Raw genomic sequence first — 18,185 nt, forward strand, 5'->3', positions numbered from 1 at the left:
TATGTAACACATCAAGGTATACAGAGTCACATTCAGAGGTCAGTATATGTAGGAGGTCGGTAGGGTAACATTCAGAGGTAATCCAATGGTTAGCTGTAAAGAATCAGTCAGAGGTCAGTTCATCTAACGCGTCAATGTCAGTGCACTTAACAATCTGAAGGTCTGTAAGATAACCCTCAGGGGGTGGGTGTAGTTTACATCATCTCTGTCTATAAGATGTAATATTCCGAGGTCGGTGCAGGTGTACATAGCATGCGGCGGCAGCAGCCCCTCGCGCAGCCAGTGATACAGACATGGCCCACCTCAGCAGGTCTGCGGAGCCAGACTCGACCGGGGGCAGTGGCCGGGCCCTTGGTCCCTTCTCGAGCAGAGGCCTGAACAATGGAATCCTCGAGGCAGAACCCGCGCGACGCAGCAGGGGGCTAACGGCCCGTCTCGAGGAGGGGACCTCAGGCCCAGCGCAGAGGCGATGACTCACTCTGCCTCACATTCCTTTTAACTGTTTGTTTCTCAGCTTTGGAGGCGGGCTGGGGTCAGACTGAACTGGCCGCACCTGCGCCATTGCAAACGTAAACCGCCATTTCTGAACTGCGCACATCGCAGCGGCGCGCTCTTGCACCGGTATTTGCTTCGTGCCGAGAAGCTGCAGTAACGGGGCGGGCTGTGCCGCGCGCCCTGAAGTCTTTGCGACGCTCGGGCGCTATAGTAAGGGACCAGCCGCTAGAGGTTCACGAGGCGCTCGCTGCCCATTGGTTTCAGACCGCAGCGGTGGCACCGATGCCCGGCTTGTCATCCCAGGCAGGCGCTGCCGGTTCTGTTGCTACAGTCTCTGCGAGGTTTGCTGCTGCCTACGAGCCCTGCATACTGATGGCGCGCTTCAAAAGCGAATTACCATAGCGCTGTGTGTGTGAGGTGCACGGGCCTGTGAGAGCCAATGTCAGGCGCATAATAAGGCGGGGGTGGGGTACCCCTCAGAGAGCCCCCCTCGCTTTCTTTCTGCCAGAGTTCAGACTAGTGCATGGGCTGAGGGAGTCCGACCCACAGACGCTCCTGATAACCCCAGGACAGAAAATCGATGACGGAAACTGTCTGCTCTGGTGAAATATGAGTAACAGAAATTATACCAAAGCGCTATTTTGATAAAAAGAAAAGTGAAAACGGACTAGGGGTGGGTGAATTGCAAATCAAAATCAGCCGAGTCAAAAAGGTTAAACCAGCCACACATTGCAAGGACCTGCCATCGGAATGAGATATGGAACTTTCATGGTTGGGTCATGACTGGGGGGGGGGGGCATCCCACAGAGGCTAATTCTGGGCAAGGACTGTAAAAAGCCAGAACAATGGGTACAAATTCTGGACAAAAGGTCCGTTTTATAGACCCATTTGAATAAGTCAAGCAATAATATAATAGTGAGCTGCGGAGACAAACACTAGTCAAAGTAGATTTATGCTGTTTGCTTTGTATAATACCAAACAATATTGAGCCGCATGTGTAATTGCACTTATTTACAGATGTTTACAGTACGTTGTTTTCAAAAATTGACTTCAGTCATCACGCAGTGCTTAATTTGTGCCAGTGGTTGTCGATGGAGCCCACCCGCACCAGTGGCGTAACGAAACTCGAGCGCCCCCCTCACTCAAGAGCTCTCAGGCCAGGGCTCTGTGCCGAGGGGGGCCCCTGGAGCTCGGGCCCCCCCCCCCCCCAGCCATGTGGGGGCCTCTGTTACGCCAAAGACGGGCACTCGTTTTGGGGGGGACCCACTGTATTTTTTTTGCATCAATCATTTACAGAAAGAACACGGCACAACCACTAACAAAACAGTGTCCTATTACCCACAGCACATTCAACTACACCATGATGCACATTGCACTGACACTTTCTGTAATGTGTCATGCAAATGGCATACGGCACCAACCTACAAAGCACAGTGCACGATTACTGCAAAACAGTGGACAATAGACTCATTTTACAGACATGTTCATATAATTAGTGGATAGGTGGTCATCCTACCTTAAAAAGACATTTAAGAGAGATAGACGGGCTGGCAGAGTACAATTATGGCAGCCAGAACAATGTGTAATTTTCTCTTAACAGAGTACAGGATGTTGGAGTCTTTCACTTCCTCTTGCCGAATTGAGCTTTTTAAAACATGTTTTCTGGCCTTAAGATCTGGCAGGATCTTCACTAAAGCATTCCTTCCTATCTGATGCAGCTGAGAAGGCTGCTGTGCCAAGTTCAAGGAGCCCTATAAGGTTTGGTAGCACTAGGCAAAGACACCTATAATTATGTGATAGCATAGGATAACCTTACCAGTCACAGGATCCAAGGCTTGTCAGATGCTCACTTGGATTGCCCCAAGATGAAGTTTACAGAGCAACAGTGAGCGTCTGAAGGTCTCCAAGAGTTTCAAAGCACCTCTAGTGTTTCTCAAAGACCTTTCTGGTGTCAGCTTGTTTATATCAAAATCCAAGCCAGAATCCCTTCACCTCTGGCAAATACACCAAGTTGCAGATAATGGTATACCAACGCTCACCAGAGCGGTTACACTGACATTGTTCAGAGCCTGGACAGTATGCATCAGGAGAGCCATCCACTCACCCACTTACACCCACCTCCATCCATATGAATACATCATCTGGTGAAGTTAGCACGCAGAAATAAAAAAGGCTGAAAAGAAAATGGGTTGTTTCTCAGGGAATGAAGAGCACATCGAGATTTGGGATGCAGTGGAAACGTTCATATAATTTTGGAAAAGTAGAAATGTGCCCACAAATTTTAATGAACATCTGACCTCAGTCAGGAGTACATTTTCTGAGTGAGAGTTTTCACAAGTCAAAGGAGCCTGCTATGTTTTTAAGCGTTTATAGGGTGTCTACATGCATCTCTTCAGATGTGTGTCCAGCTCTCTGAAGACCACCTACAGTGCCTTACTTCAGTTCCTTATGTGGGGGTCGGGTTGGAGAGAGGAACAAGCGACTCGTCCCCTCCTTCCCTTTCTCTCGCTTCAGCTATCTGAACATAAAGGAGCTAAGACAGCAGTCACTACTCTTTAAGGAGCTTTTACAATGTTTTAAACCTTACACTGCCTCAATATTTGTAACAGGGGCAGTACTGAGGTTGGGACTTCACAGCATCTGCTGAGGACCCCATTCAAAACCTTTTCAAATAAGTTTGCATCTGTGCTCCTGTCTGGAGCACAATTACTTAGGAAGAGGCTAGGCTGCTCCAAATACAGTGCTTGGGTCGGGGGGTTCCGGTGTTCAGCACAAGCACGTAATCATCAACACCAGCGCTTGGGCACCAGTTAAGGACACATTCATTTTGGTAGTCACAGGGAGATTAAGTGATTCCCCCAGAATCACAGGATGTTGAGCCAACGCTGAGACTCAAACCTGGTTCCCCAGCTCCGAAATCGGCGGCTCTTGCCATAACACCACATCCTCTTCCCACATGTAGGGATTCATTGTTAGTAGTTGGTTCTGTTGTAGGCAGCGTCAACAGGAGAAACAACCTGGTCAAAGCTGCCTCCTGACGAGAGCCCCAGCACTTATATTTTTACAAATTAACCACTGTTCAAATAGCAATGACCCACTAGGTAATGGCTGCTTCTCGATGCGTGAAAAAACAACGAATCAACAGAAACAGCAGGTCTCTGAGTGACAACAGCACAGCTTTCGGGATTCTGATGTGGAACATCAGCTAAGTGAGAATGGTATCAGAACTCGCAGTTCTCTGAGTCCTCTAACTATACATTATTCTCAGTGAGTTAAGGACCCACCCCAGAGATCTACCTGTAACCTACATGTCAACCATGTCTTAAGTGTACATTTTCAGTGTGTGATGGAAGGTTACACTAGACCACCCAGCAGTTCTCTCCTTCAAGAAGTGGAAGATGCACTTGCTGCTTTCTGTGAGAGGGAAGTAAGCTTTCCTACTGCCAGGCCGCCCCAATTCTGTGAGGAAGCAAAGTTTGCAGTTTTGCTGCCCAATCTGCCCGTGTCTTGTGATGGAAAAAGATTCCATTGCTGCTGCCCTACCTTTATCTGTCCTTTCTAAGGAGGAAAGGAAATTTTCTTCCCAAGATGCACCTGTTCTATGAAGAAGGAATGATTCCATTGCCGTTGGCCCATCTTTCCAGCCCTGCCAAGTTTTCTGGATCCATGTGTGATGTCTTGCTCCAGTCCGGGCTTTTTCATTGAATTCTAGGACGTGTAGTCTTGTATAGTACATTAAAAAAACATAACTACAAGTCCCAGAATTCAAAGGCAAAAATCTGGACTTGATATCACGCATGAACTTGGGAAACTTGGTAGCTATGATCTCATGAAAAAACAAAGAACATCTTACATGCACTTGATCCTCCTGGTAGGGAGCTACCAGTAAAACATTCTTAGCTCACCCACACAATTTAAATACAAGTCTTAACAGTGTTACAAAGAGAGAATATACATGTTGACTTATGGGACACAATCTCACACATACTAGAAAACTCACAAGTAGAAGACCGTCCTACCAGTGAACAGTAGTGTTCTCAATGCTTCCCACTGCTGGACGTGCAACCCGCTGATAAAGCATGCCATGCTATGTAGGCACAAGTTCATCATCCGATGAATGTTTTGTAATCTAGGAGAGATTTTGAATGTTTATTCAAGGTGTTTTGTATGTCTTGTATTTTTATGTCTGTGTACGGAGAGCATATAGCAGGCACTTAACTCCTCTCACTCCTTCCTTAGAGTTTGCGACCTATGTTGTACCTGTCCTATACGTGAAAGCGAATCATATGAAGTTCCTCCTGTTACTGCCTGGAGTCCTTTACTTATTCTTTATTTTAGGGAAGGTTTCGCTGCAGCCGTCCATGTTTTACTTTTGTTGTGTTGTGAAGATCAGTAGAAAACTTTCTGCTACACAAAAGACAGAACAATATGCATTACAAATGCTAGTTTTAATATATGGTGTGAGCTAAAGAGTAAACCCTCACAAAATATACGAGCAGAGTTTCACATATAAAAGTGTTGCTTTTACATGTGAATCGGGGTGTTTTTAAATGGACTGGCAGACTTTGCAACTTGTTAAAATATAGCTGACGAGTGGCTACATGACATGTAAGACCTTTGACCAGTTCCAACATTTTAGCAAAAATCAATTTGTCATCTGAAATGTTTAATCTATAATGAAAGTGTTAAAATGATAAGCACCACAATACAAAATGCTGCTGTCCGAAAAGCCAGGTATGGCTGATCGTACCATATGGTATTAGCCACTTGGCAGACTTGTGAAATTCAAAATAACATTTAGTTCCTGGCTTTCTGTCATTTTATGTCTCACCTAAGGGAGCACATGCCCTGTCTGTTTTGAGGCGTATTGTTAGCTTACAGTAGGATTAGAGCCCCCATTGTCACTCTTATATGCTTGCTTGTTATTCATCAGCTTCTGTGGGTTTTCCCTCCCTGAAGCTTGGGCTCTTTACTTGTGCCCTTCCACTTCTCATTTTTCATGTTCTACTTTTTTCTTTTTGTTTAAGCACTCTACGAGAATGTGTGTGTTTTCCAGTTGTCTTCCTCGTGTGCTTCCCATTCCATGTTCTTCTTTCTTGCCCTCCCTCAGTTGCTATTCTTGCTTCTTGCCCAACCACTTTCCCTTGCTGTTCTTGCTTCCCCACCACCAGCATGTCTGTTTGCTCCCCCAGCCCCCTCTGCCCACCCTCTTTTGCCCGTGTTTTCTCAACCCCTCCATTCGCCACTGTCCATTTTCTTTCCTATTCCCTTCTGCTCCTCACCATTCTCTGTATCCTGCCCCATCCCCTCACACCCTCCATAGTCAGCTTGCTGTTCCAGCCCTTCCACCAACCGTCTGTTCTCATCTTGCTGCCACATTGCCTACCGCCCATCCTTATTTTGTCAGCTAGATGCCCAAGCCATTCTCCCACTGTTGTCAGTTTGTTGCCCAAGGCCCTCCCTCCCACCCTCCTTGTTGTGCAGGATGGCTAACAACCATTATCAAAGCCAATATCTGTCATAGGTGAGACCGGTTGGCTTTGGCAATGCTTGTCTTCTTGTAGGCAGTCTTGGGTTAAACAGTCCAGTGGAGGAGAGGGCAGAAATAGCCTTTCAAAGGCAAATATCATCGCAATTATGACTTTTTTTAACAATGCAATTATTACTTGCTTTGAAACAACAGACACATATTTCGCGCTGGCCTGTCATAAATGAGAGCTTTGGCTAGGCCAAAGTTTCTTGTTGCAGCTATACTGATACTTTCAGTTTCCGGAGTTATGTCAAGGGGAAGGTGGGTTCACTTTCTTTTTCATGCAGCAGTCAACCTGTCCTGTGTTTGGATTGTCGTGGGCCAGGGTGTCAAACATTTTCTGTAACAAGAGCAATTTAAGTTCAATAAAAATCATCCTGAACTACAAATACTAGAGACGTAAAAGTGAACAACCCATTCTAGAGTGTCAGCAGTGATCACATCAGCGCATTAGGCAGGGTTTCCAGCAGTAATGTAAAAAAGGCTTTGACAATTTGAACTGAAATGTTACATGGGTAGTACACACAAAACATAGCTGCAATCCCCCTGACACCAAGGTATAAATTGGAGTAATACATCTCTCTAGCTCAAATAATAGCTTTTAGCACATTTTTAGAAATTCAACAATTTTTCAACAGACATCAGCTTATGAGTTGTGACAGTACACACATTTGTATCTTGAATACATGATATATATATATATATATATATATATATATATATATATATATATATATATATATATATATATATATATATATATATATATATATACCAGTAAATTCGCCAATCGACTCGAGGCAGCCGCCCCAGCCCAATCCAAAAGACAAAGGAGCAGACCCAGGATTTTGTGCTTTAGTCAAGGTGCTTTATTTCCTCCAGCAAGCCAGCCGCCATTACGCGTTTCGCTTTACCACAAAGCTTGATCACATATATATATATATTCGATAGTCGTAGGCTAGGCTGCACATGTGTGAGCTACTCACAGGTAGCTGGAGAGCTACTGATAGCTCACGAGCTACTCAATAGCATTGTGAAATACAGGTAGTGTACTCCCTATTATGCTTCCAGTTGCCAGGCGCACTTTTAGCACCTTCAACAGGAGCCAGCACCTGTGGCTCAGGTAGACGAGGTTTAAAGTGCTTCTTTATTACATGAATGAAAGTTCAGCCAAGATGGGGAGAGTTTTAAATAGTTTGTGCTCAACAATAAACATGTAGCTCAGGCAGGGAGCATTTAAGTCCTTCTTACTCATGAATGAACATGCAGCTCAGGCATGTGTAAGTGCTCGACTTGATGTGCACCTAATGCATGAGTGAACACGAGTAGAATGCCTCAGGAGCAGAGAGTTGTATGTGTCCCTTATATGTGGAAGAGCATGTCATTTTGGAAAAGGGGGCCCGAGTGCTTGATACTCATGCAGATAGGGTTTAAAGGGCTTCTTACACATGAAAGAAAATGTAACTATGGGGAGGGGTTAAGGATGTATGTCGGTCAGGCAGACTGAGTAGTAAGTGTTCCTTACATAAGGAATGAATAAAGAGAACTTGTGCTGAGGGCTTCTTAGGTGCTCCTCACACGAGCGTAAAGGCAAAGAGGGCTTTAAGTGCTCCTTAAATATGAATGAACATATACAACTCAGGCAAAGGCAATTGTAAGTTCCCCTTACTCCTGAATAAACATAAGGCTCATTAGACAGAGGGGGTTTAAGCTCCCCCTAGCATGAATGAGCACACGAAGCTCAGGCAGAGATAGGTTTGAGTGCCACTAAAACGGGGTTGAACTTGCATCCCAGGTAGAGTGGGTTTAACAGGTGAATGGACAAATGGAGCTGGGGTACAGGAGGTATAACGTCCCTTGCAAATGAGCCCATGCAGCTGAGCAGAGGGGGTTAAAGTGATCCTTACAAGGGTGTACAATTGCAGCTCAGGCAGACGCAGGTTGACATGCTTCTCACACATGCATTAACTCATGCAGCTCAGGCAGAGACATGTTTAAGCGCTCCTCACACGTGTATTAACTCATACAGCTCAGACAGAGGCATGTTTAAGTGCTCTCACACATGCATCACCTCATGCAGCTCAGTCAGAGGCAGGTTAAGTACTCCTCACACATGCAGTACCTCATGCAGCTCAGGCACAGACATGTTTAAGTGCTTCTCCCACATGCATTACCTTATGCCGCTCAAGCAGGACAGGTTTAAGGGCTCCTCACACATGCATTACCTCATGCACCTCAGCCCGAGGCAGGTTTAAGTACTCCTCACGCCGGCATTACCGCATGCAGCTTAGGCAGAGACATGTTTAAGTACTCCTCACACATGCATCACCTCATGCAGCTCAGGCAGAGACATGTTTAAGTGCTCCTCGCACATGCATTCACTTATGCAGCTGGGACAGGACAGGTTTAAGTACTCCTCACACATGCATCACCTCATGCAGCTCAGGCAGAGACAGGTTTAAGTACTCACACATGCATTGCCTCATGCAGTTCAACCAGAGACAGCGGCAGGTTTAAGTACTACTCACACAATCAAAAAACAAGTTTAACAAGTACTCCTCACACATGCATTACTTCATGCTGCTCAGGGAGAGGCAGGTGTAAGTACTCCTCACAAGCATTACCTCATGCAGCCTAGTCAGAAGCATGTTTAAGTACTCCTCACACATGCATTACCTCATGCAGCTCAACCAGAGGCAGGTTTAAATTTTCCTCACACATGCATTACCTCATGCAGCTCAGGCAGAAGCAGGTTTAAGTACTCCTCACACGTGCATTACAGCATGCAGCTCAGGCATGACAGGTTTAAGTACTCCTCACACATGCATTACAGCATGCAGCTCAGGCATGACAGGTTTAAGTACTCCTCACACATGTATTACCTCATGCAGCTCAGGCAGGACAGGTTTAAGTACTCCTCACACATGTATTACCTCATGCAGCTCAGGCAGGACAGGTTTAAGTACTCCTCACACATGCATTACCTCATGCAGCTCAGGCATGACATGTTTAAGTACTCCTCACACATGCATTACCTCATGCAGCTCAGGCATGACAGGTTTAAGTACTCCTCACACATGTATTACCTCATGCAGCTCAGGCAGGACAGGTTTAAGTACTCCTCACACATGCATTACCTCATGCAGCTCAGGCAGGACAGGTTTAAATACCCCTCACACATGCATTACGGCATGCAGCTCAGGCAGAGAGGGTTGTAAAAGTTCCTTACAGATGAATATGCATGCAGTTAAGGCCGAGGGACTTTCATACATGAATGGGCACAAGAAGCTCAGGCAGGTGGAGTATTAATCCTCCTAAAGCAAATGAACTGAGATAAGTTGTGTAGAGGGAGGGTTAAATAGTCTTTCCTCTAGAGTGCACACGTGTAGATCAGCCAAAGAGAGTTCCCACATGAATGAACCTATAACAAGCCCTAGGGAACATTGAGCCTTTTCTGCACATGACGAATGACTTGTATCTCAAAGCTTCGGAAAGGGCAGATTTAGAGCGCTCCTCACATAGGTGGACTCAAGAGGTCTCTGCACATACATGACATGCAGCTCAGGGAGAGGGAGTTTATGTGCTCTTTACATGCGAAGGAAGACATATAGCTCGGTGAGTTTTTAAGTACTCTCAGGTGAAATTTCATTAACGGAGAATAATTTCTGTTAAGACCTCCTTTACCATTATTAATCCGAGTGCCCAAGTTTTAATGACAACATCATGACAGATCATTGAGATTTAATGTGGGTAAAAATCCTCCTGTGACAGCGCGGGAACAACTCGAACGAATAGCTGTTTTTTGCGTCACAAGTCATTTTGCATTTTTTTAAGAGCGAAATCGGTTCTCGATTTTGAAATGGATACCAAAATTCAGTTCATAGTGAGAAATTGTGCAGAATTCTGGATTACCCTTTCATGTATTAACACAACATTTTGGGTCATTTCCTGTCATTTTCACAAAGGCATAGTTTTAAGTGTTGCTTACATATAAATAAATAGATAGTTAATGTAGTGGGAGTTTTAAGTGCTCCTCACACATGGATGAACAACTGTCATTTGGACAGGGTGAGTCTTAAGTGAAAGAAACATCTGCCTTTCTGTGGAGTTGAGGAAATCACCTTGCTTTGCTATTGGGTGTTGGAGAGTGTATGTGGAGTAAACACATTGCTTTAAGTGTGGGAGGATTAGCAAGGACATGGACGTAGCACACGCAATAAACTCATGCCTCTCTTGCTAACTAATTTATAGGTTTTATTGTCACCTGTGAGAGACCAGAGTGTTGGTTGTGGGGGGACGTGAGCCCTTTTCAAGAAACAGCTATCATCCTTGTCAGGGTGAACCACAAATAGTCACTAAATTAACCTGTGCTTAACTTTCTAGTAGCTCTGCACAAAAGCAGTCAGGCTTAACTTAGCGGCAACGTGTAAACGATTTATGCAGCACACAAACAGCAATTAAGTGAAAACAAAACACAAGAAAAATCCTACACCAATTTAGAACAATGTAGTAATATTTAATAAATTATTTGACAACAAAATGACAAAATCTAATCAGAACCACGTATTTGAAATGTCAAAGTTTTAAGGTAAGACTAACACCAAAAAGCACAAAGTGCCAACTGTGGTTATCTGATCACGCCAGACCGGGACAAAGTCACAGGTTCAGGTCAACTGCAATGAAGCGCCGGCCTGATACAAGTACCAGGTTAGTCCCACTGAGAATTGTATCTTATGTACTTGATGCGGAGTATTGCATCGCTCTGCGTAGGTTTCGACTAGCAACTGTGGGGGCTGTGATTCGTATTCCTACGTCGAGTTGCATCATGCTGAGTCAGTTCCGATGAGAAACTACAAGGGCTACTACGGGAGGTCTTGTGTCTAAGTGCATTGCGCTGTGTCGGTTCCAATGAGGCCGCCAATCAGGGGCTTAGAGGTGCTGAAATGCGAGGTCTTGCATTCTGCTGTGTCGAGTTGCGTCACACTCGTTCTGAAGAAACTCACAGTTGGGCCAGGAAGAGTACACTCTGATGCCAGCCAAGGGTCTAAGGCCTGGGGAGCCTCTTGAGGATCTGGACTCATTCCAGCAGGGGCCAGCAGCAGGGCACAGGCAGGTTCAGTTGAGTGTCTGCAGCTGGGCACAAGGAGGCCAGACCTCTGAAGCTTGTTATGTCTCTGTATCTCAGAAGAGAAAGCAAGTCAGCTAGCCCTTGGAGTCACTCTGGTGGTTCTGGATTGAAGAAGGCCTAGTCTCCCTTCCTCATGCACCAGGGCAGTTGGGCAGTCCTTCCTGTAGCAGGACAGCAGAGCAGTCTTTCTTCTGAGTCCTCCACAGGCCCAGAGGTGATCTGAGGAGTGGGTCTGAGAGTCCCATTTTTAACCCTGGTGCTAGCTTTGAAATGGGAAAAACTTCTGGAGTTCCCAAGCCTCCCCAAAGAGGTATTTGGAATTTCCGACCTCCCTGCCCTGGTCCCAGTCTGCCTGCTGTCATATTAGGCTAGTGTGAAGTTCTTTGCTTGTGAGCTGATGTAGTGTCTTTGAAGTGCAAATGTGGCAGGTGACAGCTCTGCCTATCCAATTAAGTCAGCATGGTCAATCTGCCAATACCTGTCCCTCTATTGTGTGGGTGTCTAGGAGGAATACACACCGGCCAAATACACCTGGTCACGTGACCCAGGAAACAGTCTGCAGGCACCAAATGGTTAGGACAAGAAAATGCCAACTTTCTAAAGTGGCATTTTCAGAATTGTGACCTAAAATTCAACATTACCATTGAAGAGGGTTTTAAATTACAATTCCACAGACACCAAACCCGAGATTGCTACCCGTTCCCGACCACAAGTTATCCCTTATTAAATGTAATAACCTAATTCAATGTTATCCAATGGGAGAGGTAGGCCTCACAGCAGTGAAAAACTAATTTGTGAGTTTTTCACTACCAGGACATGCAAAACTTGAATGTATTTGTCCAAATATTTTAATTCACTGCACCCTGCCCTATGGGCTGTTTAGGGTAAATGTATTAAAAAGGGAGGTTTAGGCGTGGCAAAAGGTTTATTTTGCCCGGTTGAAATGACAGTTTAAAATTGCACACATAGGCTGCAATTGCAGGCCTTAGTCGTGTTTAAATGATGCTACTTAAGTGTGTCGCACTATAAGTTCTGCAGTCTACTAGTAGCATTTAATTTTTAGGCCATGGGCACATGTAGTACAATAAACATATGTTATTCAGCACCAGGATACCCACAGGTGAACATGCCCTTTACAAATACACATGGTATGTTATGTAGTACCACTTTACTACGGACTTATAAGTAGGTAAAAGTGGCAATTGGGTGTAAACCAATTTCACCATGTTTAAAGGAGATTGCAAAAGCATTTAGCACTGATTAACAATTGGAAATGTGTTCAGAGCCATAAAAGCCAACAAAAAGGGTTCAGAAAACAGGAGGTGTGAATGGAAAACCTGCAAAGAAGATGAGCTGGAGTAGCTGTCAGGAGGGACTACCACTTTGCTTTGTGCTTTGCTGTGTTGGCCTGCACTTGCTGCTTCTGTCTTGAGCAGTAAAAGGACTGGACTGAACTTTCTGCAACTTATTGCCTGAGTTTCTCCAAGAGCTGGAAATAGAGCTTGCCTCCTGTTGGAAGTCTCAAGAGCATGAAATATTTCAGGTTCATCTGCCAACAGCCCTGGGAACTGTGTGTTTTGTGCTACAACAGAAGAAAAACAACAACGCCACCAAAAACACAGCTGCCGGCTCCTTGGCCTGAAGGCACCACCCAGAGTATTGCCATGCTTCACAACGCATCCCTGGTCTCATCGATGCTGCCAGCCGATGCCTTAATCGAGCTGCTGTTTGCTCTGTTACCTATGGGCACCAGACCGCGCATCGCCTCACTTCACATTGCTGCCCTGGTATCACTGAGGATGGCGTGACTTTGTCACTGATGCAGCTGCTTGCACCATGATCTGTGGGCACTGCTTGTGGAGAACATGGAGCATCGCCCACTTCACATTGCAGCCCTTGTCTCACCCACGATGACGCACCCTGCTGACATCAATGCCGCTGCCTGCACCGTGGCCAGTGGACACCACTCGCGAGGTACGCAAAGCATCGCCCTGTCCCATACCGCAGTCCTTGTCACTCTGAAGTAAGTGCCATCGACTCCAGCCTCGTCAACTGACGCCGCTTTTGCACCGCGACCTGTGGGCACCTCACAAAACATTGCTATGCTTTGCATCACAACCCTGGGTCTACAGACCACAGCGCTTCAACAACAACCACACCACTGTCAGCAGCTGCAAATATATCCCGTACTTTCATAGCAGTATGAAATCCTTTGACCAGCAGATTGTAGGCAAAGAGACCGCAGCATTTGCAAAACCCTGTTGTGCTTTTTTAGGAGTGTGCCACCCCGTGGTTGTACATTTTACAAAAGATATTTTCAAAAGGTGCGATAACTGTTGATACTTCCTCAAAAATATTAAAAACATTTTACTTGCAGATTACACAGGGATCCCTTCAGGTGGTGCAATAACTTGCCAACTTTTTAACCTAACATGCAACCTAGCGACCTGCTGTTTACACAAAAGTCCCCGCAGTAGGTACATTAACCTGCTGGGGTATTTAACCAGAATACAAACCTAAGGTCTGCAGCATGTACTAAGATCACTGAAGCAGGTGCAATAACCTGGTACTATCTGCTGCCAGCCCGCAGATTATACAAAGCTTTGTCTAAATCCAGAAAGATCAAGCATTTATTTCGACCAATTAAGAATTAAAGCAAAGGGAAATCAGGCCCGAAACAAACCCCTCCTTCCAATGTTTTATATGCAGCTAAATCCATAGTTGCAACATTTTTGCACAGTTTGACCAGTGACTGCAAAGGAATCATGCGACAGCAGTGCTGTCCAAAACCCCGAAAGTGTCCACCTCAGTCACAACACTCAACTTCACACACCCCTCCAGGTCAGCGTGCCTTGGTCGCACCGCCTGCAGGCGCGCACAGCAGGCCTCTGTAATCACGCACATGTGCGGCACGCTCGAGTGAGTGGCACGCGGCCTACTGCCGGCACTGCCAGATGGAGAGGGATGACTGCCGGGGGCGCACGTGACCTCACTAGGCTGATTAAGCGCGTGCTGCTGCCTCCCACAGCTGTCCAGTGCTGGGGCATCCTCGCGGCGTCCGCGCATCGCTTTGCTCACCTCAGGAGACCAACTTTATTGTTAACCCCCCATCTTTGCGTGCATTTGAAGGCTCACGTTTGTGAACTTTCAATAAGTTAATCACAGGGGTGCTATGGACAGTCTTCTGAGCGACACACTCTTTTAAAGACGGGGCCTAGAGTTGGGCGCCTGGCTATCATCTACAACTTGGGTATCAGGAGCCCTTCCGTCGGCATGGAGACGGAAGGGATGCGCTGAGCATGCGAGAGGGGGTCAAAGGGCAGGGCTTTGGGAGTTGTACTGGTCCTCCGTTGAGCGTCTGTGAACTTTAAACCTGAAGGTCACTTTCGAGGTTTGCACGTAAACAACAAGGAGGGAGAAGTGGACCCCACACGGTCTTGGCCACTGCTGGATGTACTGGCCATGTATGGGCCCCTTTCCCATGCAGTCTGCTGAGAGAAGTTTTGTGTGCATTCAGCTTAGATACAGGGGGCTACTAGAAAAGCACATACTGCGAGGAACATCAGATGCCCGTATTGGATGGGAGCATCGCTGAGGGCCCATATAGGGGGCACCACACATGCACATGGTAAAGCACTGCCACATGCACATACTGGGAGCTCCTCGCTTACACTTACTGGGAACACCGCCACAGGATCCCCCACACGGCCAAACTTGGAGCAAGCATGTATTGCATGGAAGCACCCCCGCGTGTGGGTACATGATGCACCACTGCATGCACATGATAACGCACTGCCACGCGCACATATCGTGAGCTCCATCACATGCACATACTGGGAGGACTGCCTCATGCAGGGAGCACCCCAAACACAACAGAAAGGAAAACCATAGCACTCAAAACTAAATGTTCGATAAATGAATAATAGTAAGGACTTGAATCAGACAGAACAGTTTTATTTAATGCAGAACAACGTTGTTTGAGTATTACTCAGTATAACCTTGTTCCACGAATCATTATTCTCCAGTTTCAATACATTGATGACAGCTGGCACGTGGTTCAAGGCTTAAATGTGTAAATGTCTTGATGCTTGGAAAGTATGTCGAACATGTCTATACTCAGTTTCAGAGTGACACTTCCAATGGTGACCGTGTGTTGTTCAAGATACGAACGGATGTGAATCACAAAAAGAGTCGAGGCGAGATTATGCATGTTCTTTAATGGATAGTAAGTCCTTTTGTACGAGTCCACATGTGTGTACTCAGGCAAAGTACCGTAGTATGACCATGAGCCAAAGTCGGGGATGTGATCGTAATTAAAAGTCAAAACGGGAACCTTGGTAAGTCTCTGCCTGTCCAGCACGAGATGCTCCAGTACGTCTCGTCTCGACTTGAATAATTTTGTGATTCGGCAGCATGCTTACACGTATGCCCCTGACACTATGGCCTCAGTGGCTGTTCTGCACTATTGGTCCGACACAAGGTGGACACAAAGGCAGCCAATGATTGTCGGCACAAACAATGCACACTCCGACCTCTTGGGGCCTTTAGGGCAGCGTGCTGTTTCCAGTCGGGCCGGTCCGAGGCTGGTTTCACACCGAACCACGAGAGAGGCGCCGCTTCTAATTAAATAAGCCGGTTACGGGCCATAAGTGCTGGCAGAAGTGCACGCCTTTGGGTGAACCCCATCTTCTCGAAGGAAGCTCCCGTACCATGGCAGCGAGGGCAATCTATTGCAGGAGCTCACCTGTACACGGTCCCGAGTGTGCATGACAGGTAAACAACCTGAAAGGGCGCCCCTGCTACCATCACACCTGGATGGATACAAGTCACAGTGGCTCCCGTGGCCCCCCTCACTACCACTGTACGGATAATCCTGCCGCTCCCTGACCCTTGGCGATCGTCGCCGTGTGGCAGCATGCCGAGGGCAGCACGGTGTCTATGGACAGCAGCCGAGAGGGAGTGAGCGGGCGGACAGCTCCAGCTCGAGCCTGCCACTGCACGGCGAGGAATGTGCTCGCAGCCTGACAGATCCGGCAGAAGAGGCTCCTCTCGACCGACCAGCCTGTCTGGGGGAAATGTAACCGGCACGGGCGGGGGTGGACGAGACGTGCAGGGGAGCCTATCTCAGAGGGAGAGGGATGGGGAGACCCGTGAGAAGGGGTGCACTGCACATGCACACACATGTTCCGCCGTACACCACAGGCTTACTGCATATGACATGATGAGGAGAGCTGTGCATCGCACGCTTACTGCACATGCCCACGTGTGAACAGCAGTGCACCGCAGGCTCGATGCACACATATACACAGCCCCACAGCGGTGCACCGCAAGCTAGCAGCGCATGCACACACGCGCCACGGCTGTGCACAGCGGACTCATTGTACTACACATCCCACATGTGTGCACCGCAAATTCAATGAACACATGTAAATATCTCACAGCGGTGCCCCGCGAGCTGACAGCGCATGTACACATACGCACGGCGGACCCTATATACGACACATGCCCCACTCTACGCATACATGTAAAAACATATATGTGCATCACAGGCTCGCTGAACATACACACAATTAACTGGGGCCTGGAGCAGCGTCCTGCCTCACGTAAAGCGCTTCAACGCCTCGTCGGGAGTAGTAAGCGCTAGATAAGTACCATTACAAGATAATACATTGCAATACATATTACACGGCTGTACAGGCTCATTGTATTACACACGCATGCACATGCCACAGTAATGCACCCCTCGCTCGCTGGTCATATATGTGAACCAGGAGTGGGCACCGCTGATTTGAGGTACCGTCCTCAGCAGGGGGTTCTTTGTTACAACATAGGACTCATTCATCTGAAAAGCACTCACCCATCTGACACAGGAGGAAGAGCTGCAAGCCGCCGAGGAGGCAGCGCCGGATTAGCATGTTCAGCTCGCCCTGGGTTCCTCGCCTCTGTCGACAGCTGTGCTCCCCAAAATGCAGCCCGTACCCCTTCCTCCGACCGCCGCTCGTCCTGCGCCAGACGCTGCACCGGGCGACGAAAGGCGCGTTTTCGGCAGCGCAGCTCGAAAGCAGGCCGGCCCCGCACCTCTAAGCCACACCCGCCGCCTCCACAGCTCGGCCCCATTCACTTCAAGCCTTTTTGGCATCCCCGCTGGCCACGCCCCCTTCTCGCACACCCACCCCTTCCCAACCTGTCCTGTGTAGCCTGCTGCCACGCCCCCTTACCCTACCACTGGGGCTCTCTCTGAAGACGTCGCCTGCTGGCATGTCCTGCACAGATACATCCCTATGATGCAGCTAATGCTTATTTGCATGTCTGATGTGGCCACGCCCCTCACCTGAGGCCCCCTGCAAAGGCAATCCATGTCAAGCACGCAGACACCTGTCGCGTCTAGCTCAACCTTTTCTGTAATACGAGCTACCTATGATAATCGAAAAGCATCCTGGGCTACTGATAGTATTAGTGTTGTAACAGTGACAGCAAAACGATTACATTAGTAGCCAAAATACTCGCCATATTAACCTCAGTGCCTCAGGCCGGGTAGCCAGCAGGAATGTAAAAAAGGCTTTTTGTCTGTTTGGAATGCCTTTACAGAGGTAATACACAGTAGCAAGGTATATTATTAGTAGACTCTAAATATATTTTGAGAAGTCAACCACATTTCTCTAAAAATCATCTTATGCGTTCTGAAAGCACACACATTTTCATCTTGAATACGCTTTTTTCAATTTTGATACACATATATAAATTCAATCACCTAAAGCTTCTAATTACGTTGGCTGGTCTGGACACAGCAGAGTTACGTACTGAGCCTGAGCAAAGCATTGCAAGATAAAATATCGCAAAATGTAGCACAAGGACCCATCTAAAATACATCTGCCTGTCTCAATGAGTAGCGCCTTTTTGCTAGTACCACAGACTGCTCTGTTGGTATTGACAGTCACAGTGAATGCAAAACATTTTATCCCCCTAGTGATGAGACCAAATAGTCTGTCTTCCTTCTGCATGGTGGGCAGGTGCAACTTATGGAATGTTTAG

At 47.1% G+C, this 18,185-nt stretch overlaps 1 protein-coding gene across 1 annotated transcript in view; it reads right to left on the bottom strand.

Moving 5' to 3' along the window:
• Positions 1–17,216, bottom strand: part of PTPRZ1 (protein tyrosine phosphatase receptor type Z1) — a 652,698-nt gene extending 635,482 nt beyond the window's left edge. The window contains exon 1 of the mRNA XM_086966862.1: positions 17,011–17,216. Within this exon, the coding sequence (XP_086822988.1) occupies positions 17,011–17,068 (58 nt within the window). The 5' untranslated portion in view covers positions 17,069–17,216. The remainder of the gene's footprint in view (positions 1–17,010) is intronic.
• Positions 17,217–18,185: the final 969 nt, after the last annotated feature.

The sequence above is a fragment of the Lissotriton vulgaris genome, chromosome 1_1, assembly GCF_964263255.1.
Source record: "Lissotriton vulgaris chromosome 1_1, aLisVul1.2, whole genome shotgun sequence".
NCBI classification, from domain to species: domain Eukaryota; kingdom Metazoa; phylum Chordata; class Amphibia; order Caudata; family Salamandridae; genus Lissotriton; species Lissotriton vulgaris.